The 24,067-nt window shown below is 44.4% G+C and overlaps 1 protein-coding gene across 1 annotated transcript in view; it reads right to left on the bottom strand.

The window, feature by feature from the left end:
- Positions 1-11,929: 11,929 nt before the first annotated feature.
- Positions 11,930-24,067, bottom strand: part of LOC145397953 (glutamate receptor ionotropic, delta-2-like) — a 137,825-nt gene continuing 125,687 nt past the window's right edge. The window contains exon 6 of the mRNA XM_080270929.1: positions 11,930-12,040. Within this exon, the coding sequence (XP_080127055.1) occupies positions 11,930-12,040 (111 nt within the window). The remainder of the gene's footprint in view (positions 12,041-24,067) is intronic.

The following is a 24,067-nucleotide window of genomic DNA, read 5'->3' as shown; positions in this document are numbered from 1 at the left end:
AGCTGACCTCGTAGTCTACGAGTTTCTACTAAAAAAGTCCCACAGCCCTCAGGCGAACCTGATCCCTTAGTCTCCTGAACTCTTTAAGTCGACGTATGTCTTTTCCAAGCGACCAAAATTCCACAGCAACTCAACAAGTGGCCGTATTAAGGAGATATAGACTGTGAGAACAATCTCTTCATTCCCAGAGAGAGAGAGAGAGAGAGAGGGAGACTTTGAATGGTAAGAACAATCAGGAGAAATGCTGATAAGAAAAGTAAGAGGAGAAACTGAAGCAGGGAAGAGGAAAACACTCAGGTGAAAAAATGGAACAATGTTATAGAAGTGACACAGGGATGGAAGCACGCGCGCGCGCGCACACACACACACACACACACACACACACACACACACACACACACACACACACACACACACTTTCTGAATATTTGTTGACCTATCTGTCTGTGCCTGTCTGTGTACTGCCCCTGCACCCCCCCCCATCTCTCCCTCTGGATCCTTTGTCTCACCCCCAGTTTCCTTTTCCCTCCTTCCTCTTTCTAGCTATCTGCTTAGTCCCTACCTTCCTCCCTCTCTCCTTTCCTTCGTCTGTCTCCCCCTCTGTCACTCCCTCCTTACCTCACTCTTCTTTCTCCCTCCCTGTGTCACAACTTTGTCTTACTTTTTTCATGTCACATGTGTTACCTTTTTTTCTCCATTATTCTCTCCGTATTTCTTTACTTGTACTAAACACATTTCCTTCACTGCTTTCTTTCCCCATTAATAACTGCATGCTCCTTTTTCTCTCTCCTCTCTCCGTCTCTCCCTGTCACCCGAAATCTCTTCTTTCATTCCGCTCTTACCACTGTCCCTCCCTTCCTCCCTCCCTCTCCCTCCCCTTGTCTTCCCTTCTTAACATCCCCCTCCCCTTTCTTGCCCTAATAATTAACCTGTTTTCTTCCCACCAGTAATCTGTACTTTCTCTCTGCAGATTTCGCTAATTTCTCTATTTCTCTCCCTCCCTTTTCACTTGAATGTCATTCTTTCTACTCAGCCTCAATGTTTTCGTCCCATCCTGCTTAGTTCTTTCCCTGCGTCCTTACCATAATAACACATTTTCTTCCTCCTCCCCGTTACCTTGTCTTCTTTTCTAATTTTTCTCATATCGTTCTCAGTGTTCCGTTCCGTAGCTCGCTTTCCCACTTTCTCCTTTTGTTATCCCTATTTCTGTGTTAGCTCCATTCCAATTTTCTCTCAGCTGTCTCCCCTTTTGTCTCTGCTTCCTGTCTCCCAGCCTTCCGATTCACATCACCCTTTTCTCTTTCCCTTTCACACTGTTTGTATCTCATTTCACCTCTCACTGTCTCTTCTTCTCACTCTCTGTTTCTTAAATCTCGTTGTTCTCTCCTTGCCTCTCCTCTTTTTACTTTCTCCGTAACTGCACTCTCATTTCTCATTATTCCACTCACTCTCCCTCTCCGCCTGTAGCCCCCTGTCTTTTAACTCTCACTCTCTCTCTCTCTCTCTCTCTCTCTCTCTCTCTCTCTCTCTCTCTCTCTCTCTCTCAGTGCAGTAAATTTTTCCTAACTTGGTTTATGTATATACTGTGCTATTTCTTTATTAGTTGTTCGGACTACAGGTAATTTGAGAGGTGCTTGAGGTACAGAAACCCCTAGCTGGCTGTGAGCGAGAGCATGGAAGGTACCGAGTGGGGTTATGGGGTCGGAGAGAACAGTGGGGGGGTTGGGTGGGAGTGTGGGACTATGAGGAAGGGAGGAGGAGGGGATAGCTCTCCATCGAGCAGTGTTACAAACGCTTTAGTCCACAGAAAAGGAAACGAACTTATTCCGACGTCTGTACATCATACTGGTCGGGGTCAAACTTGGGCAATTGCATGTGTGGTTTTGTTGCCATTTTGCCGATATTCCTTCACTACCTCTCTCGTACGCCCGGGTCAAGAACCACCGCTGTCCACCAGTGTAATGCTAGGTGTTTAAGGCTCAACTTCTCGCTCTTTGAACACCTAATGTGTAGCGGGGTCCTCTTTCGAGACCGGGGCTTAGGACAAATAAGAGAGAGGCAGGACACAAAAACTTCAGGCAATAACCTTTACACATGTATTACTTAGTCAGACAAGGGACAACAGCAGATGATACAGCAAAATATTTGGTAAATTACAAACTCTTATAACTAGATTCTCAGTATCTCGCAGGATACTACAGTAGTACGTACGTGGAATAACACTCAAGGCATAGTGTAGTTTAGTATAGTCCAGGGTCTCGGTGCACGTGGATGAGTGAGGGATAGGGCTCACTAGGGGAGGGTGTAAGGTCTAATTGTATTTATGGTAGTATGAGGCAGAGGTTAATGATAGCACGTTCAACTTATATTTTCTAAGTGCAAAGGGTTATTTATTAATTATCACAATACGGTCCAAGGTTGTTGCACGTGTGGGGGGAGTTTAACGTAAAGCTCACTAGGGAAGGGCGTAAGGCACTAGGGTCTAATTATGTTTATAGTAATATGAAGTGGAGGATATTGATAGCGAATTCGATTTATTATTTTCTAAGAGCAAGGGACATTTGGATAAATTACTAATATGAGTTCTACGGCTTGGTCGTTACACGGATTATAACGTGAAGGGAATCATACATGAGTCTTATTCACTATCACTTGGATTTCACAGGAATTATTCACTATTCTGCCCTGTTGTACATTAGGCCATTATTTCCCTGTCATGTAAGCACTTGGCCTGGTGCTAGGAAAGTACACTATCACCTCGTTACTGTTTCACTGTACTTAGGGCAAAATCACTGTCTCAAAAGTTACTGGCGGCGGGGAGACACTCCGGCAACAGTTCTGCCGGGGCAGGGGCACCGCCAGGGGAGGTCATGCCGAGAGGGCACGGGATGGCGCGCAGGGGCGTCGTCTCTCGTCCAGGGCTGCAGGTGGCGAAGGGTTCTGATTTCTCTGGGCCGGGAACAGGAGTATGGCCCTCAGGACTGGGGCTGAATAATTCCCTGAACCTTGCAGTCAGGTCTTGGCCAGAGGTGGAGGTCTTCCGCAGTCACGGTGTAGGGAGGTCCCGCCCAGGTGTTCTGGTGAGGGCCTGGAGTTCCCGGGGGCTGCAGCCCCCAGAGCCAGGCAGCATCATCAGGGAGGGGCTGTGGCACCGGTCTGCATCAGGGTCCATCAGGTGGGTTTTCTCCAGGGCCAGGTGTACGGAGCAGAGGCCGGGGGAGGCGATAGGGCCTCTCCAGTACTCTCCTATGTCCACTGCATCGGGGGACAGGATACTCGTCTCACACTGGGGCGGCAAGACTGCTCTCGACTGCTTCCGGCTGTGGGGCCTGGTTACTGGCCGTGGCTTCCCAGGGGCGCGACCATAAGGCGCCGAGGCCTGGCTACTGGCCATGGCCTGAGAGGGGGAATATGAACCAGCACACCTCAGGACACCTTCGGAGCAGCTACCGGCCATCTGACGAAGGCGGGAGTGGCTACAGGCCGACTCTTGCAGGAGGGGTGGGGAGCGGCTACAGGCCAACTCGAGGGCAACACCTTTGGAGCAGCTACCGGCCATCTGACGAAGGTGGGAGCGACAACAGGCCATCTCCTTCTGCTGGTATGAGGAGCGGCTACAGGCTGACTCAGGGACAATGCCTTCGGAGCAGCTACCGGCTATCTGACGAAAGTGGGAGTGGCTAGAAGCCGACTCCTGTAGGAGGGGTGTGGAGCAGCTATAGGCCGACTTGGGGGCAATGCCTTCGGCACGGCTACCAGCCGTCTGATGAAGGTGGGAGCGGCTACAGGCCAACTCCTTCAGGAGGGGATGTGAAGCAGCTACTGGCCGTCTCCAGAAGGACACCTTCTGACGAAGGCAGGAGTGGCTACCGGCCGTCTCCTGATTACCCTCAGGTCGGCGTTGGGCCAATTTCTTTACAAGGGGCGGGCAGCTACTGGCCATCCCAAGAGGGAAGACACCTTCAGAGAGGCTAGTGGGACACTCCTGTAGAAGGCGGGAGTGGCTACAGGCCAACTCCTGAGGGGTGCTGATTGGAGCTGGACAGACAGCTCCACCCTGAGATGGTTTGGCGGAACCTCACCCGGAAGGTAGTGTCGGATTCCTGCTATGGCAGCGGCAGGGCTGCTCCGAGTCATAGGGGCGTACAGCCCGGGCTGGCTTGTGCCGTTGTTGCACCAAGTCTCGGTGTGCTGCTGCTGCTCCTCTGTGGGGTCTTTGTGGGGGTGTTGGTAAGTTTCCGGGGGCACTACGCTGAATCTCTGGTGTGGGGGATTGGGCATTCCTGGGGACACTATGCTGTAGTTCATGCACCAACTTCTCAGAGCTCAGATGAAGAAATTGAAACATTCTAAGATGACATCTCCCAGATTATGGAAGAGGAAAAGACCACCTATACTATACTTACGGGAACTTCAATGCAAAAGTTGGAAAATCAAAAATGGAGAAACATGTATGGGAAAATTTGGAGTGGGAGAAAGGAACGACAGAGAAGAAATGCTGGTAAACTTTGCAAAAATGTTTAATGCAACCTCTCCACAACCATTCCACAAGGGTGAGCAATATTCAAGCTGAGAGCGCACATGACTCTTATAAATTATAGCTAACTGCTCATCGGCGAAGAAGTTGTGGACTCTGTACAATAATCCAGTTTCTTTGAGGCAGTTTTAGCAAGTGATCTGACATGAGAGGTCCAGCTGAGGGCACTGTTAAGTGAGACACCAAGAATTTCAAAACTTTTGGGGATGGGAATATTAGTAGCACTGAAGGTAATGTACGAATCTGGCAATATCTGTCTATTAGTAAACTGTATATATTTAGTTTTATTAGCATTAAAAGAGACAAGGTTGTTTTGTCCCCATTCACTGATTGTAGATAGATCTTGATTTATGGAGATGGCTGTACTGAGTTGAGAGGTAGAGATATTAGACTTTGTAAATGGATGTCTGAGTGTGAATGAACTATGTAGTGTTGAGTCATCTGCATATGAGTGAATGGGATTGTGAGTGACAGATAAGAGATCATTAATATGAACCAGAAATAGGGTTGGTGCCAGAACTGATCCCTGCGGCACGCCGGCGTTAATTGAGTGGAAATTTGAATATACATCATCTACTTTTACTCTTATTTTCCTGTCACTAAGATAAGAAGAAATCAAAGGAACAAAAGACGTTAGTCCATAGCAAGAGAGTTTGGACAGCAGGGAACGGTGCCATACTCTGTCGAAAGCCTTAGAGACATCAAGAGCTACTGCATGAGTTTCTCCAAAAAGATCAATTGATTGATGGATGGTATGAGTTAAGAGACTGAGTATGTCAATGGTGGATCTTTCTTGGCAAAAACCGTATTGTCTATCACTAATTAAGTTGTTGGATTCAAGATGTTTAACAATATGCTTATTAATTAAAGTTTCAAATACCTTACCAAGAGAAGATGTGACAGCTATTGGTCTGTAATTGGAGGGGTCAGACGAACTTCCTTTCTTCGGAACTGGGTGGATATTGGCTTCTTTCCATGAATTTGGGAATAAAGAAGTACATATGCATAGTCTGAATAATTTAGCTAGGACAGAGGCAAGTTCAGGGGAACACTTCTTCAAAACAACTGGCAGAATTCCATCTGGACCTGGAGCTTTGTTGGTAGGTAAATTGTCTAGGATGGATTCTACGTATCTTGTCTGTATTTTAAGTGGGGCAATTTCGGGAGAATCAAGTTCCAGTACTGAGACATTCTGGCTGGTATCATCTATGGTAGAGTTTCTGGCAAAGGTACTAGCAAAGATATCTGCTTTCCCACGTGGGTCATTTGTAATATTGCCATCTGAAGATTTTAGTGGGGGAATGGAAGATGACTTGTTATAATTATTATTGAAAGAATTAAGAGGTGACCAGAATATTCTATTGTCATTAGGGTTGTTAAGTAGTTTTGATGCTTGCTTTTGAGGAAAGTTTGATTTAGATAGATTTAATACAGCTTTTGCATGATTTCTAGCAATTTTAAATTGGGAGAGTGATTCAGATGTTTCTGATTCCAAGCAAGAGTTACATGCTAATGACTTTTGGGCTGTTGCTCTGGCACAACTGCCATCAAACCACCCTGGAGAGCTCGATCCCTTAGTGAATTGTTGACTTGGTATGAACAAATCCACACCAGCCAGCATCAAGTCGCAAATGTGGGACTGGGCAGAATCGGGATCACCAGAGAAGAAAGACTGCCACGGAATGTCAGCAAGATAATTTCCAAATCTATCCCAGTCAGCCCCGTCAAAGTGCCATCGGGTCACCCTGACAGGTTCAGAATGGGGAGGTGTGGGAGGGTCAACCAATGAGGCCTTGATGAGATTGTGGTCAGAGGATCCAAGTGGTGACAGTACCTCCATCCTGCATTGATCCGGATTATTTGTCAAGAATAAGTCCAAGAGATGGGCATTATGGTCAGGACCATCAGGTATTCTGGTTGGTTGCTTTACCAACTGGGTGAGATTAAACGATTCTGCAAACAGCTCGCATTCTAGACCAGCGTCGTCAGTCCGGGCAGAATGCAATAACCATTCAACATTGTGTATGTTAAAATCACCCAAAATGGTCATTTCATTGCCAAGGGCAAGGGCAAGGTTACTCAACTGAGTGGATATGGAATCAAATACACTGGGTTCCGAAGAAGCATTGGGGGAACGATAAACTATACAGATATATTTGGTAATGTTTTGGCAATTTAATTTATATAATGAGTAATCAAAACTGGGTGAAGTGAAGTTTAAAATAGTGTCAACTGCATATTGGGACTTGATATAACAACAGGTGCCGCCCCTGTTACGAAAGTTTGTAAGAAGATGGTAACCAGGAAAACAAAATGGAGATATATCGGTAGAGGGTGAGATTTGTGGTTCTGTGAGGAAAAGGGCCAAAGGGGATACAGACTGAAGGAAAAAATGAACCGAGTTTAAATTTGTGGTAAGGCCACGGATGTTGGTAAAGAATAAGGCCGCACCGTCACCTCTTCGCCGACGAGCATTCCCGGAAACAGCAACAGTCGCTGCCGGCACAGTCGCTTGATGGGGACCGGGAGGACCCTGTGCTTCCAGCCCTACCCTGCCGGTTGTGGCAATCCGAGGTACCACCTCATTTGATAATAAGATTGCAGTGGCCATTACTAAAGATGTGAATAGAAGGTGTGATATGTTATGCGCATGTAGTGTGGTGTAGACAGTTGAAGGTAGAGGTATTAGGAGAGCATGCTGGCCTACTTTCTGTGTAAATGAATGCACTGAAAATGTTCAGAAAAGGGAGATGGTCAGGATCAAGTCCTGAGGGCTGGTGAAACGGGAGCTCCAGCTCTCCCTATCACCAGCTTGCCATCAACCATATGAATGGAAATGTAGGGAATGTGAAGGTGGATGGAGTAGTTGGTGAATGGTGTGTGACTGCAGAAATGGATGAGGATGGCAGTGATCTAGTGGACATTTGAGCGGGAAGAGGGTAGGTGATAGCCAATACCCTCTTTAGGTACAAAATGATCCACAGGTATACATGGTGAGTGATGAGAAAAGTGGGTGGTGAACTGAATGAACGGATGGCAACTATTAAGTATGTGTGTGTGGATGAAAGAATTAGATATGTAATGGATGCAAGAGGATACAGAGGTTAGAGGAGTGGTCTTTCTGACCACCAGTTGGTGGTGGTGAAATGTAAGGCTTAAGTGCAATGGAGAAATAGAATGCGGGAAGGAGAGGAGGAAGTAGTCCATAAGAGGACCGTAGAAAGGTTGCAAGAGGATGGATAAAAGGCAGAATAGAAGAGGGAAGAGCGATTGGGTGAATATTATTTGCAGCAGAAGGGGAGGTGGATAGCACGTGCAAGATTTTCACAGAAGAAATCTGTGCAGCATGTGAGGGGGTGTGTAGGGCGAAGAGAAGACGAAAGGGGCTGGAAGGAAATTCATGGTCGAATGAAGAGGTGAGGCAAGCTGTGGCGGAAATGAGAGTGCAATTAGTGAGTGGATGGGAAGCAGAGGCATGGAAAATTTGAGAGAAGGAAGAGGGCGTTATATGGAGAGAGGAAGAGAGTGCTGAAACCATTAGTAAGAATAAGAAGAGAAGGAATGAGGAATTTGGAAGGGAATTTGAATGTAAAGTGGAGGGAATGTAAGAAAATGTTCTGGAAAGAGGTAAAGAGAGTTAGACAGGGTGATAAAGAACCTAGTAGGGAAGTGAAAGTTAAAAAATGGTAGATTGATAGTGGAGAAGGGAGAAAAAGTGCACAGGTGAAGAGAACACTTTAAAGAACTGTTAAACATAGAGACTGAAAGTAATGTGAGCATAAATGACTGGGGAACTGCTGGGAGAAGGAGGGTGGTGACAAGGGAGGAACAGATCAGTATGAGGTAAGTTGTGGAAGCAGTGATGAAAGTCGAGATGGGCAAAGCCCCAGGAATTAATGGAGCCTGTGGTGAAATGCTGAAGCATGGGGGAGAGGTGGTAGTAGCATGGCTATGGAAGATGTGCAGATTGGCCTGGGAGGAAGGTAGAGTCCCGGAGGAGTGGAAGTCAGATATAATTATTCCCCTGTACAAAAGAAAAGGGAAAAAGAAGTGTGTGGTAATCACAGGGTCATTTGTCTTCTTAGTGTAGTAGGCAAAGTATATGGTATGATACGTACTGATGGAGTTAGGGAAATAACAGAAGAATTAGCTGGAGAAGAACAGGAGAGTTTTAGGAAGGGATGAGGTGGTGTAGATTGGATATTCATCCTTAGGTCTTTAGTGAAATAGTTTTTAGAGAAGGGAACGAAGTTGTATTTGACCTTCATGGATTTGGAGAAAGCATATGACAGAGTGGACAGACAAGGTAGCTGGCAATAGATAGATAGAAAGAACAATGAAAGCCCTCGAAGTTTGTTACAGAAATCGCTCACAGCTGTAAGACTCTGACAGTTTCTTAAGAATGATGAAAAATACTTGCCTGCTAGAAACGCCGCAGTTTAAATTTGCTCTCACGAACCAGAACCACCTACTGAACCTTAATTTTCTCCCCGTCTTTTTAAAATCCAACAACTCTAAGCTCATTTTTCACGACTACAGAATGCTCTGACTTCCGCATTTGAGATTCCATGCTCTTAAATTTACCCTGCTACTAGAATTTTCCTTTCAGGGCATTGACATAAAAACTCAAGCCAACAGTTTTCTCTCAAGCCACTCGACTGCACCATCATATGTATTTGCTGTTCAGAATACTCTGATCGTTCATAACAGAGATTCAAACTTCTTGCATTTATCTCAACTATCACTAAAATTAGCCTTTCCGTTCTTGGCAGTGAAGCTCAAGGTCCTTTACTCCTCTCCAAGCCAAACAACTCTTTGACTGTACCCTACTAACTCATTAATGTTCAAAATCCTCCAAGGTTTTCAGTTCAGTGATGCAGTCATACCTAGCACTAAAATTTTCCATTTCAAATGTATACATAAATGCTCAGATCCTTCACTCATTCATTTTGCCAAGCATGCCATGACTATACACCCGTTCTTCATCACTGTCTAGAAACCTCTGGTTGAATCCCTCTTCTACTTATCCTAACTGAAACTAAAATTTTCCTTTCTAAAGACTGTCATTAAATCTCAAACTCCCTTACTTTTTCCAATAGACAAACAACTGTTACTATACACACATACATCATAACTGTCCACAATACACAAATTTTTATGTGCTCAGTTATCAGCTATTACTCTTGGTAAAGTTTTTAGGACAGAGGGTCGAGATGCATAGAATCATAATATCCGGCTGAAAGCCAAATGTTGAGCGTTTAACGATATTCAGCATAGGGCTTGGGTGAATTACAATGGATATTAGTCTGAGAGTTTGCTGTAATAATGTAGGGTACCCACTTTATTCCAGATCCCAGCGACGATGCTAAAGACAGAGAGACAGAGTGGGAGGGAAGTGTGGTTTCTGTTATAAGGTTGATGATAAGAATACATTAGTGTTCTCTAGCAATGGAACTTAGTATCTTTTTGGCTCAGTTGAATGAGGAAAACAAAGGTCGCAGTCTGTGCAGAAGAGAACCAATTAAACCTTTTTATATACACTTCGTTGTCACGACAATAAACATTTTTGCTCCTAACGGTGTCTTAAAGAAACTTATTGGACATTATTTGCGATATAGTACTGTGCGTTAGTGTGTAAGTGAATGTTTGTCTTAGCTGTGTCACTGGAATTACTTGTGGGCATCTGTTAAATAAGAGGTAGGAATTAATCCAAAGAAAACTATTTCCCCTGCACAGTGTAGTGAATTTTATTTTCTACTGGGGTGGCCGCAATCCCAGGTGATTAAATGGGAATGATTAGAAAGTCTTGTCCTGCAAGTGTATCAAGTGAATGCAGTGAACACACAGTGAATAACGAATAAATGTTGTAAGGCACTGCTCGCTGACTTACTTGATTTAGTTTCTGCAATTATGATGGACAGAAATAATTCTGCACGTCACCTCATGCACTGGACTTTTTTTTGACTGGAAACTGTCCTGCCATCTCTACCCACAGTGCTCCCTTCTCTCCCCTCCCCTTCTTCCAAGCCACTAGACTAGTCTAGATCCATTGATGTAGCTGCAGGCACTCAGTAGGTCAGAAGTCTATACTGTTCCATCTCTCATCGATCCAATCGGTTCGAGAATTGACCTTGAAGATCCTCTGATATATGATACAAGGACGTCACTGTTCTGACTTGTTGCTACACACATTAGTCAGTTACCTATAATCATCGCACCAGACTGCCTTCATACAACGAAATAACGTCGCCAGTTACTATCATATTATCGAGCTACGTAAGCCATTGCTAACATTGTCATCACCATCACTACTGTCACTGTCAGTTACATCTCTGCCACCATCACCATTACCACTACAAAAATAACCTACGCTTGGCTTTCCTGCATTCCTTTCTGTCACCACAACAATACCACCATCACCACTACCACCATCATCATCATCTCCTTCCATCATTATTACCCTTGCTACTACCGCTATCATTTATCAGTACCAGAAAGAGTAAATGTCAGTTCACTGAAAAGTTAACAAGGCATAATTCACTGTCCTTATATGTCGGCTTTGGCTGCACACACACACACACACACACACACACACACACACACACACACACACACACACACACACACACACACACACACACACACACACACACACACACATCTGTTTATCTATCAATCTATCTATCTTTCTCTGAGTAAGTCAAAAGAATTATACCGGTATAAAATCTACAGGCCTTTATTGTGGGTAATGGCAGAAAGGAAGGGCGAAATGAGCTGCAGACCAGAGAATGAAAGGGTTGGGATGAGACAAGGTGGAGAGAGGTCTGGGTGGAAGGAGGGCTGAGGTTTGCAGTTTGGAAAGAGAGCTGGGGGTGCAGCAGGGCGGAGGGAGAGCTGGAGTGAGGCAGGGGTTGACTGGGGTGAGACAGGGGGGAGGCAGAGGTTGGATAACTTAGGGTGGAGGGATAGGTGGGGTGAGACAGGTTGGAGAGATGGGTGTAGTGAGACAGGGTGGAGGGAGGAGAGGGGTGAGGCAGATTGAAGGCAGTGCTGGATGATGGCAGGGTACAGTTAGGGTTGGGGTCAAACAGGGTAGAGAGTGGGCTGGGGTGAAACAGAGTAGAGGGAGTGCTAGGGTGAGTCAGGGTGAAGGGAGGCTGGTGTGAGGTAAAGTAGAGGTGTGTTGGAGTGAAGCACAATGGAGGGAGGTTGGGGTAAGGAAGCATCGAGGGAGAGTTGGGGTGAGGCAGTTTGATTGGAGGGTTGTTGTGAGGCAGTGTGGAGGGAGGGCTGGGGTGAGGCAGGGCGGAGTGAAGGTTGGGATGAGGCATAATGGATGGAGAGCTGGAGTGTAGCAAGACAGAGGGAGAGCTAGGGCTAGGTTACAATAGGCTAGACGAGTCGCTCCAGCATCAGGGTGACAGAGGCAGCAACCAGGCCCAGCACCAGCATGATGAAGGCGCCCTGTAGTTGCCCCAGGTTCAGCACCCCGTTGCCATGAACCTAAGATGGAGTTAAACGCCAATACTCACATGCTACACACATCACTTGACTTATGTTTATAACCATGTATCATGTAACTGGAAATCCTGCCAATATACAGTATACATTATATGATGAGAGAGAGAGAGATCGCTTGATGCATGTTTATAATCATGTATCAAGTAACTGGAGATCCTACCAGTATACTGTATAAGTTATACGATGATATATATATATATATATATATAGTAGTCCCTCCAATATCCAATGTAATAAGAGCCAACGGCATGTCCCGATAGTGATCATGTCCGGATATTGGGCCACAGCCTTCTGGACTTGTACTTATGGACCCTAACTCAGAAAAACAGCTATACAATTCCCTCTGGACATGCATAGCACCTATTTAAGACCCAAATCACACTAATAAGGGACATAAAAGACGGAAATAAATGCAAAAGAGCCATAAAATGAGGTTTTTGAGGTAGGTTTATACAATATTAAACATTCTGGGTACTTGCAACAAGTCCCTGGCTCCTGGACTGGTAGTTATGGACCCTAACCTAGCCTAACTCAGAAAAACACCTCCCTACTGCACATGCATAGCACCTAAGACACTGTTCACACCAATAAGGGACATAATAGAGTGAAATGAGGTGTTAGAGGTAAGTATGGAAAAAACAGTACAGTACAATATGAAACATTTTGGGTACTTACAGCAAGACCCTGGCCATCTCGATGAATAACCCGCCTCCTCTCAGACTCTGACAGTAAGAAGGAGTTCCTGAAGCACTTTCAGTACATTGCTCATGAAGTCTTGCACAGAACTTAGTCATTTGCACTCAGAATTCCATTCTTTTAACACTGCGCACTCTTGTCTTACTTGCATTCTATTGTACCTTAATGAAATAAGTGTTGCACTCTGCACTTTAAGTCTTTCCACTCGTAAAACCATTTTCTAAACAAAACACACTCAAGTTAATTTACGTTACAGTTACAGTCCATTAAATTTTTGTCTTTTCACTCGCAACTCTAAATCCTTAACACAATGCACTGTTTTTTTCACTGCACAACACTGTAAATTCCAGTGTGGTCTAGTGGAGAAGTTCTTGGCGTCCAATCAGTCAGAGTCTGAGAGTAGCACATGCAGGTGACCTAGGGGTGCGTCGCTGGGTCGTGGTGATGGCGTACCCACTGCAATCGACTCTGAAGAGAGGTGCAAACTCACTTCGAATGGTGGCTCCACCGTGCCTGATGTGCTGGGCTGTGGCTCGGAGCATGAGGGCCTGTCTTGGGGAGGCAATGGAGTGGAGCCAGGGCTGGGCACAGCGGGGGTCATGGGCCTGAAAAAGCTGTCAATCGTTGATTGATGCAAGGAACGACGATTTTGATGATTAATGATGCTCTGCCTGAAAGCACGCACTTCCTCCACAAGTCCCAAGGGCCCCATCTTCCTGTCGCAGTCCGGGTGCTCCAGGTAGTCCAGAACGAACTCTAGGTGTTCCCGGAGTGCGCTCAGCTTGGGGATGGCTGGAGTAGTGTCATGCTGAGAGGAGTCCGCATCATCGTCGCTGTCCTCGTCGGAATCTTCTGGCTGGGGACTGACACCTGCAACTGAAGATGCGATATCAATATCAGACATGGTCTGATACCAAGGATCGCCCTTGTCGTCATCCAACCACTCACGCATTTCGTCCACATCAACATCGTTGCCATGCGCATGTAGACGTGCATGGAAGTCATCCACGTCAAACCTAGGAAATTGTGCTCCACATCCTTTCCGAGAAGCAGACGAGACCAATCATTTTCTAGAGTCTTAACAGGGATTTCCTTCCATGCACTGGCCCAGTTGTAGATGGCAGACTTGATGTTGTAGCGGCGAATGTTTTCCAAAGTCCGCTGGCCTCACATGTCCCGTCCCTCCCTGCGCTCGTCCTCGTCCTTGAAGACAACCATCACCTCGTCCAGGAACTTCTGCCGGTACAGCCTCTTCGTTGCCACGATCACTCCTTGGTCCATTGGTTGGATGAGAGCAATAGTATTAGGTGGCAGAAACATGCACCTAATGCACCCATTCTCAGCCACCAACTCCTTGTCACACGGGTGTGCAGGTGAATTGTCGAGGAGAAGGAGGGCCTTTACCTGGTTGCGTGGGATTCCCAGTTTTTCCTTCTGGTAATGGATGACCTCCTTGACGAAATGGAGGTGGAACCAGTCTTTGAAGATCTGGGCTGTGAACCATGCCTTCAAGGAATGGTACCAGACGACAGGAAGGACATCCATCACCCCACGAAGACACCGAGGCTGCTTTGCGCATCCAACAATAACGGGCTTGAGCCGGTGCATGCCATTAGCATTGGCACAACACAAAGCAGATATCTGTTGCTTGCAGAGCTTGCAGCCAGGTACACGCTTCTCCATCTCCTCGGCTAGAGCGTTCGTAGGCAAAGAGTGATAGAATAAGCCAGTTTCATCAGCGTTGTAGACTTGACCGAAAGTTAGGCCCTCCCTGTTGATCAAGCGCTTCACCTTGTGCTGAAACTCGTCAACTCCATCCTCGTTGGCATCCAAAGCTTCGCCATGAGACTTACGGTAGGTAAGGCCATGTCGTAACTTGAACACGAAGAGCCAACCTTCGGATGCCTTGAAGTCTAGGGCGTCGTGAACCTTGCGAACTTCTCAGCAACAGCCTTCAGCTCCGTGCCACGCACCATCACACCATCACACTAGCAGCACGTTGCTGTCAATACCAAATCAACGTAGAGTGGTCGACTTCTGCATACTTGGGAGTATACATCACCTTCCTCTCCACGTTGCGTTAGCTTTTTGACGAGAAGTCAGCCATGTACCGCATGAGTTTGTCGTGGGATCTCTTGATATCAAACAAAGTAGACTGGGCCAAGTTGAATTCATGGAGGATACGTGAGGTAGACCATCCCGCATCCATCTTGTCCAATATCTCCCTCTTCTTCTCCAGAGTCAAAACCACTCTCTTCCTCTTCTCAGGCGGCGGGGCCATCATCACACACACGAAGGAGAGGCACGAGAGCAGCAGGAGAGCCTGTAGCAGGTAAGGCACCACCACAAAAGCGAGCTTGTGGGCAGCCATGACGATGAGCGTACACACACAAGAGATGGGTGGTAAGTGGGGAGGATGCAGGGACACTCTACCGGACATCGGTGGAACAACGCACCAAAACACAGCTCGCCCGCACCGCACGCGCCAACTTCAAATCACGGGCGGGAAAAAAGTCGGATTTTTATTGAATTTTTTGCAGTTTTTGGCCCATTTTGGGAATATTGGATCCTGGGATGAAAATGTCCGGTTATTGGGGATGTCCGGAAAAATGGGCGTCCGGATATTGGAGGGATTACTTATATATATATATATATATATATATATATATATATATATATATATATATATATATATATATATATATATATATATATATATATATATGCTTGGAACACAAATATTTTCCATGTAAAGTAGGTAACAATCATCTGAAATGCTGAGTGCAATAAACTGATATTATGAAATGCCGTATGAAAATAATTCTATCGGTGCTAATTCCCTTCTGGTCTTTTTCCTACCTCTCCCTCTGTCCTCCCCCTCCACTCTCTCCTCCTCTCTCTACTGCTGTCCTTCCTCCGACTATTTACCCCTCCCCCTTCCTTAGTTCCTATCATCTCCCTTTCCCTTCTTTAATCCTCTCTTCTACCCAAGTGTTCATCTCCATCGTTTTCGTTAGCTTCATGCATTATTCTACGGCACCAACATCCCTGTTTACACGATACTCTTTCAGTAATGATGACCCATGTAGAAAAAAAAAAATGCAATTTGTATCATCAGTTACAGGGTGACCATAAACTCCAGAAGCAAACCATTCAAGAAGAAAAACATAGTACTGGTAGGCCTATATACCTTCATACCCACACCTGGGTTAAGGGTATAGTTGAGAAGCAGGATTGCTAGCTAGATTGTGCTGGAGAATTCCTGAGGTTTCTCATAGTTATGCTACTCGTCAGAGTTGCCAGTTGCTATTTGTGAGTGGATGTGGTTTGTAAGTTATACATTGATTTTTATGCTCCTTTTCTCAATAATGTTTTATTTATGTGATTGTTAAATTATGTAATTTTATCTCAGTTTGTATGCTTAACCCCTTAGTTCCCAGGTCTGCTGTGCGACGCATTTTGCTGGAAGGCTGCTAGGAGCACCGCCCTCCGCCTGTCGGCTCATAGTCGCGAAGCTCATAGGTCCCTACCTGGGGGTTCCCTTCTTTATTACAGTTTGAAAACGCCCAGTTCCATCCCATATTAAGTGTAAGTAAACTCTGGCATCTTTTGGATGTCTCCATGTTGGTAACGGTTGTAATCATTGCTCCCTCGAGAATGCATGAGAACTGTGGGGAAGTAGTAGAACACTCTAGAATAAAGGAAGCTTATGTATGGATGGGGAAGAGACTAGTGCAGTTTCCATCGGTTTTCACTTCAGTTTGAGTGTTGTTCAGTGTCCGTACAGTTAGTGAAGTTTGTATATCTTCGGTACTTGTGAAAACAGTGCAGTGTTGTCGGGAAGCATTAGATGTCAGTGCAGTTAGTGAGGTTTGTACATCTTCGGTAATTGTGAAAACAGTGAAGTTAGCAAGCATTAAGTGTAATTATTTGGGAATTAAAGACAGTGAACTTCAAAAGCCAGTGTTTATTTACAACACCTGCGCTGTTGTGTTTTAGTAGCCTACACCAAAAGGCTTCCTCTAGGAGGAATAACTCACTGGGCAACGTCCTTACTATACTGATCTACTGCTGTTGGAGCCTGTGCTGTGGCAGTGTGGGAAGGGGACGTAACATTATTAAAACGACGTTGGCTTTCGAAACACCCATTGATCGATACCTCGATAAAGTTTATCAACTCCAGTGAGTGAAGACACAGAAGCAGCACTAATATTGCATCGTACTGATGGAATATATTTGGAATGGGTAAACACTGGATCCTTGGGTCCCACTTGATTCAACTATATGCCACCCACAGAATTTTGCATTGTTTGCCGCAGGGGGATGTGTGACCGATTGGTCATAGTACTGAAATAGTAATTCTAATAATGCAGGGTCGGATCCCAGTGTAATTGCCGTGCCATAAAAACACCCTTGCTGTTGATAATGCTCCATACTGGATAAGGTTTCACTGTTTCATGAAATTCGTGGGTATGAAGGAATGAAATTACAACTAATGGCATATGTTTATATTACGTGGGGCATGGGAACTCAAGTTGTTAGCGCACAACGAAAACAGGTATTGCTGGGCCTTTCGGAATGAACTGATCTATCTAGGGTCCGATACATATGAAAAGGGTGAACATAATATAAACCTATATCGCCATGACATTACATGCATGGCAAAGAGAGGTAGGAGGAGCTATGAGGGTGTCATGGGAAGAAGACTTGAGGACACATTGAATGGGATGTAGATAGGGAGTAACACAGAAATACAACCCTAATGCCAGACCTCAAAACTACCTGTATCTCGGAAGTGTCATTAATAACTGAGGGAGGACTCTAAGAGAAAGTTTTGAAAAGGGGACTAGAGCCTGGCGATGAGAGAGAATAATAATGATAAACCATGGTTGTAGTTGTGTTGATATTGAGACTAAATATCATGTTAATATGAAATATTATTATGTGTCACGAGTAATAATGGAGTACTGTGCAACAAGCATGCGCTGGCGCCTAAAAAAAATTGAATGTGTAGCAACAGAGGTTGCAGGAGAGACGATATGGGAAAAAAGTAAAAATGGGAGAAAGAGAGGGAGAGGGAGTAATAACAAGTGGAGAAGGGAAGGAGGTATAGGGAGGAGACAGAGTGGAGGATATTTTTTTTTTTTTTTTTTTTTTGCCTATCGACCATTGAGGCCGGACCCTCTGGTCATTAAGGCAAAATATATACATGTATATACATTTACACATATATACATATATATATGAACATATATATATATATATACATACATACACACATCCATGCATATGAACATACACACTTTCATGCATACGTACATATATATATATATATATATAATAATTTTTATTTTATTATTTTTTGAATGAGAGGGCAAAGGAAGGAGTATGTATAGTTGTGAGTAAAAGATGGAAGAGGAGCATAAGACAGTATGGATCAGTTGGATCAAGGATTGTGTGGGTAAAGTTGAAAGTTGGAATACAAATGTGGGCGATTGTGTGTGTGTGTATGCGCCAACGCAAGATCGTGCTAGAAGAGTGAGAGAAGAGTTCTGGACAAATGTAGAAGTGTGCATGGAAAAGTTTGGAAGGAATGAGAGAGTGTTTTTGATTGGTGATATGAATGGTAAAGTTGGGAATGTGAAGGTGGATGGAATAGTTGGTGAGTGGGGTGTGCCTGCTGAGATAGATGAGAATGGGAGTGCGTTAGTGGACATTTGTGCTGGGAGGGGGTTGGTGATAGCCAATACCCTCTTCAGGCATAAAATTATCCACAGGTATACATGGCGAGTGATGAGAAGGGTGGGTGGTGAATTGAATGAAAGGAAGGCAATGATTGATTATGTGTGTGTGGATGAAAGGATGCGAAGATGTATATTGGATGCAAGAGTTTATAGAGGATGGGGGAGTGGACTTTCTGACCACTACTTGGTGGTGGCCAGAATTAAAGTTCAAGTAAGATGGAGGAATAGAAGAAGGGAAAGACGAGAGGAAGGAGTAGTTGCAAGGAGAGTGGAAAGGTTACAAGAGGATGAGAAAAAGGCAGAGTATAAGAGAGAAGTGGAGGAACGATTGGGCAAATATGAATTGGAGCAGATGGGGGATGTGGAAGGTGTGTGTAGAATATTTACAGAAGAAATATGTGCAGCATGTGATGTGGTGTGTGGAAGGAAGAGAAGACGGAGAGGGGTGCAAGGAACAGCGTGGTGGACTGAAGAGGTGAAACAGGCTGTGGCACAAAAGAAGAAAGCATACAATGAATGGATGAGAAATAGGGGCGTGGAAGAGGTTGAGAGGCGGAAGAGAGAGTTATATGTAGAAAGAAAGAGAGAGGTGAAAAGATTAGTAAGAGAGAGAAAGAAGAGAGTGGATGAGGAATTTGGAAGGAATTTGAGTGTAAAGTGGAGGGACTGTAAGAAAATGTTCTGGAGAGAGGTGAAGAGAGTAAGACAGGGTGGAAGTGAAGTTAGCAGGGGAGTGAAAGATAAAATTGGTAGATTACTAGTGGAGAAGGGAGAAAAAGTGAGCAGATGGAGAGAACACTTTAAGGAATTGTTGAACGTGGAGGATGGAAGTAATGCGAGTATAAGTGGCTGGGGAATGGCTGGGAGAAGGAGGGAGGTGAGAAGACAGGAAGAAATCAGTAGGATAGAAGTTGTGGAAGCAATGAAGAAAGTTAAATCAGGGAAAGCCCCAGGAATTGATGGAGTGTGTGGTGAAATGCTGAAGCATGGGGGAGAGATAGTAGTAGAATGGATGTGGAAGATGTGCAGATTGGCCTGGGAGGAAGGTAGAGTCCCGGAGGATTGGAAGTCAGGTATAATTATTCCCTTGTACAAAGGAAAAGGGGAAAAAGAAGTGTGTGGTAATCATAGGGGCATTTGTCTTCTTAGTATAATAGGAAAAGTGTATGGTAGGATACTTATTGACGGAGTTAGAGAAAGAACAGAGAAATTAGTTGGAGAAGAACAGGGAGGCTTTAGGAAGGGAAGAGGTTGTGTAGATCAGATATTCATTCTCAGATCTTTAGTGGAAAAGTTTCTAGAGAAGGGAAAGAAGTTGTATGCGGCTTTCATGGATTTGGAGAAAGCATATGACAGGGTGGATAGACTAGGATTGTGGAAAGTGTTAAGAATATATGGAGTAGATGGGAAGTTGTTGAATGCTGTGAAGAGTATGTACGATGGTGCGAAGGCTGCAGTGCGTGTGGATGGTGAACTAAGTGAATTTTTCTCTTTGAAAGTTGGGTTGAAACAGGGATGTGTCATGTCTCCATGGTTGTTCAATCTGTACATGGATGGGGTAATAAAAGAGGTACAAGGTAGGGTAGTGGATGTTGGAGTGGCCCTGGTGAGAGAGGATAGTGTTTGGAAACTCCCTGTACTGTTGTTTGCATATGATACTGTGTTGTTGAGTGAAGACGAAGGGGAGCTGCAAGGCTTGGTGGATGAGTTTGAGAGAGTGTGTAAGAAACGGAATCTAAAGGTGAATGTAGGGAAGAGTAAAGTGATGGTCTTTGAGAGAGGTGAAGTCAGTGAATGTACAGCGAGGTTGGATGGTGAGGAATTGGAAAATGTGAGTACGTTTAAGTACTTGGGTAGTGTGATGAGTAAGGATGGAGGTTTGGAGGGTGAAGTGCTTGAAAGGGTACAGCAGAGAAGAAAGGTTGCTGGTTCTTTGAAAGCAGTGATAAGAAACAGGGAAGTGAGCATGGAAGTGAAAAAGTTACTACATGATAGTATTGTGATACCAACTCTAACGTACGGAAGTGAAGCTTGGACGTTGTTGGAAGGACACAAGTCAAGAGTGAGAGCAGTGGAAATGAGTTATTTAAGAGGAGCCTGTGGAGTCACATGGAGAGACAGGCTGACGAATGAGGATATAAAGGAGCGTTGTGGTGTTGATGTGGATGTGGTAGGAAGCGTTATGAGGAACACACTGAGGTGGTTTGGCCATGTGGAGAGGATGGAGGGTGAAAGACTGACGAAGAGAGTGTATGTGAGTGAGGTGGAGGGGGAAAGAGGGAGGGGGAGGCCGAGGATGAGATGGAGAGATGGGGTGGAGAGGTATATGAGAGAGGGGTGTGTGAGTTGGGAGCAGGGGAGTGAAATGGCGGGGGACAGGGCGACTTGGAGGCGATTTGTTTGTGGCCACCCCAAACGGGATTGAGGCGTCTGGCAATAGATAGATAGATAGATAGATTTTTTTTTTTTTTTTATTTTTTTTAACCTTATATTACTTATAAACTAAAATGCCTAATGTCAAGACCCTAAAACTAATCACCTAACAGACAAATCGCTAACCTATACTAAATCCTAAGAGACAAATAACTAGACCTACACTAATGGTAAAAAAGCCTCGACCAAGAGATCACCATCGACTGCAGATATGAAATGCCTTTCTACATTACATACCTGCACTCATCACTTGGTGACTCTCAGTCGAGGCAGAACCTAATATAGGGGACATCAATATATGAAAGGGAACCAGACGAGTCAGGAACATTTCCATATACGTCAGCTATCGGCCCTAATTAGAATAACTTAAGCAAGATGGTATAATGTATTTACATAATTTGTACAAAAAGTGAAGGACCTCGGCCAGCAGACCACCATCGACTGCAAGTGCCCAATACCTTTTTATATTGCACACTTGCACTCATCAGCTGGTGACTGTTAGTCGAGGAACGGGGTTTAATGTAAGGGACATCTGTATTAGAAATAGATCAGTGGGAGGAGGAACTATTTCAAATATGTCAACTGTCAACCCTAATTAATATTACAATATATACATATTTACCGTTGATAAAAACCATAACCATACAGTAAAAAAGTCACATCACTCTGATCAGTCCGGTCTCTCTCAAGAAAGCCATCAATTTATCAGTCATAACAATGTCCCCATCACCCAGGATGGCGGAAAGGGTGAAGGGGACGTCTACTGCGCCGCAGTAATTTATAAGTGAAGCACGTTCACTAACAAATCGCCGACAACGCAGGATGATATGACTGATACATAACACCGCATTACAGATGTCACAGTGCGGTGGGAAGCGTTTTTCCATATAAGGTTTCATATGTGTTAAAACGGTGGCATTAAGCCGTAATCGTGCCAACACTTTTTCTTCCAGGCGACTGGAGCGCTTGGCGGTGTCCCAGTCGCCCAGGTACGGCTTACAGGTTGGAATATTTAGTCTGGTCCACTGACCTTGCCGTGGAGGATAGGAACAGAGGGAGGGGTCGTGGAAAGACCAGAAGGAAATTGGCACCAAGATTATTGTATATTTTTATACATAATTTCATACCTTCAGAGTATTGCATTCTGCATTTCATTTAATTATTACCTACCTTACATAGGGAATACTGTGTTCCGAGTATGCCTCCGAATGTTAAACATAAAGTTAGGGCATTACTATGCATATCTGTCAACTCTTCACCATACGGTTTTAGCAGACGTTCTGGCCCATGTCATACCTGCTGGTCTAACACGAATTTTATGCCTCCGGCTGTACAGTCACCCATAAAAGAAGTGGTACCCCGCTAGCCAACCTCTCCGAGTTTCGTGTAATGACAGTATAACTTATACTGTACAACATCATGTGATTCGACCCGGGCTTCGAGATACCATGCCTGAGTGAACCCCGATTCGAATTCAGTTTCACTTCCTGATGAACTAATGTAGCTATGCCGTGTGCGAAAATGCTGTTCATAATAATATTACTGATTTGTATATTTAATAATCGCATCAAAGTGCAAGCAGCAAATCCTTTGACCTCAGTAGATAATCTGATGTTTAACACTTTCATAATGTAGCATCTATCAGCCACATTAAAACGTGATGAGTGGATGCACAAAAACAGTTCGATGTCGTATCTGCCAATGATTTCCAACTATTCCCCACACAGTTCAATGCATTCCGTTGAAGTGATTGTTATAACTTTCACACCGTACCCTACCCTGTGATGTTACGTAAGAAAATTTAATGTCACATTACTGACTGGGAGTTGCTATGTCGGTATATGTCCCGGATAGACCAATAATTAATCTTTTTCTGGCCCGCACGTTATTTATAAACATTTTGGGGCTTAAAAAAACATAAAAAAGTTTCATTCACATTAGGCTGCTTAATTTTAAAGGTGGCATGTCTTCATGATGTACGGTAATTTTGAGGTAGGCTACAGCACCATGGAGAAATAGGGACACCTCTCTGACATTATAATGGTTTCATTGCTTTCACGAGATTTGTAAAATATCTGTGATCTCGATGACCTCGTCAGAAGAAAAGAAATTCTTTGATGCATATTCTACTGTACATCCGATTTTATGACGTATTACTGGATAAAACATTACCGTGGGAATGATACTGCTATAACTAAAACATCAATTTTACTGCATAAATAAAGATGAAAGTTATACGTCTATTCGGTTAAGAGTTCTACATCACTTCTGTAGAATTACTGCATTATGTGCCTGGTGGCAAATTAAACAGAATATGAATTTCTGCATTATCGTTCGTTTACTGATTTTTTTTTCTCCACGTTTATGGTTAGGTATTTCATGTTTCTCCACAAATATAACACTGAAATGTGTAACTTCATCAGTGTTACGTTTTTGTGCAATATGTCTTAGATAATACGTCCTCTAAATATCTTACACAAAATTTTAGCATTTCACCGCTGGCGCCATAATGATCATGCAGTAGAAGAAGAATTTTTTCAGTGGCTAGGTTACGTATCACTGTTCGAGTTGCATTTAATGCAAATATTACCTTTATCCTCTCAATCCCCGAATTTCATAGATTATGCTTGTCCTTAAAGATATAAAGGTACTGTAATTTTAATGTCCAGTAACTGTGGAGATACTACTGTATCATTTAATTCAGAAGCTGCAGTCTCCGTTGTGGACTGTGATCCCACAGCTTGAAGTTCAAGAGCCGAGTTTGTCTGCCCAGATTAGTATCAATGTCAATAATTTCTCTCCTGTAGCCTACCACATATCTGCGAGTGAGGGGATGTGTCAGTACCAGAGTAAATGCCAGCTTGTCCACATCCCTACAACATATGCGTGAGTGAAGGGGATGTGTCACTCTCAGGGCGAACGCTAGCCTGGCCACGTCTCTGCCATATATGCGTAAGTTGAAATGTCTGTGTCAAAGTGAACGCTAGCCTGGCCACATCTCCACTAGATATGCGTGAGTTGAGGGGATGTCTCACAGCCAGAGCAACAGCTAGCCTGGACACATCTCTACCACATATCCATGGGTGAAGGGACGTGTCAGTCCTAAATCATATGCTAATCTGGCCATATCTCTGCA

The sequence above is a fragment of the Coenobita brevimanus genome, chromosome 44, assembly GCF_032717465.1.
Source record: "Coenobita brevimanus isolate Jiangsu-jjx chromosome 44, ASM3271746v2, whole genome shotgun sequence".
Taxonomy (NCBI): domain Eukaryota; kingdom Metazoa; phylum Arthropoda; class Malacostraca; order Decapoda; family Coenobitidae; genus Coenobita; species Coenobita brevimanus.
Note: the sequence above shows the minus strand (reverse complement) of the source record. Positions and strands in the feature narration are given on the sequence as shown.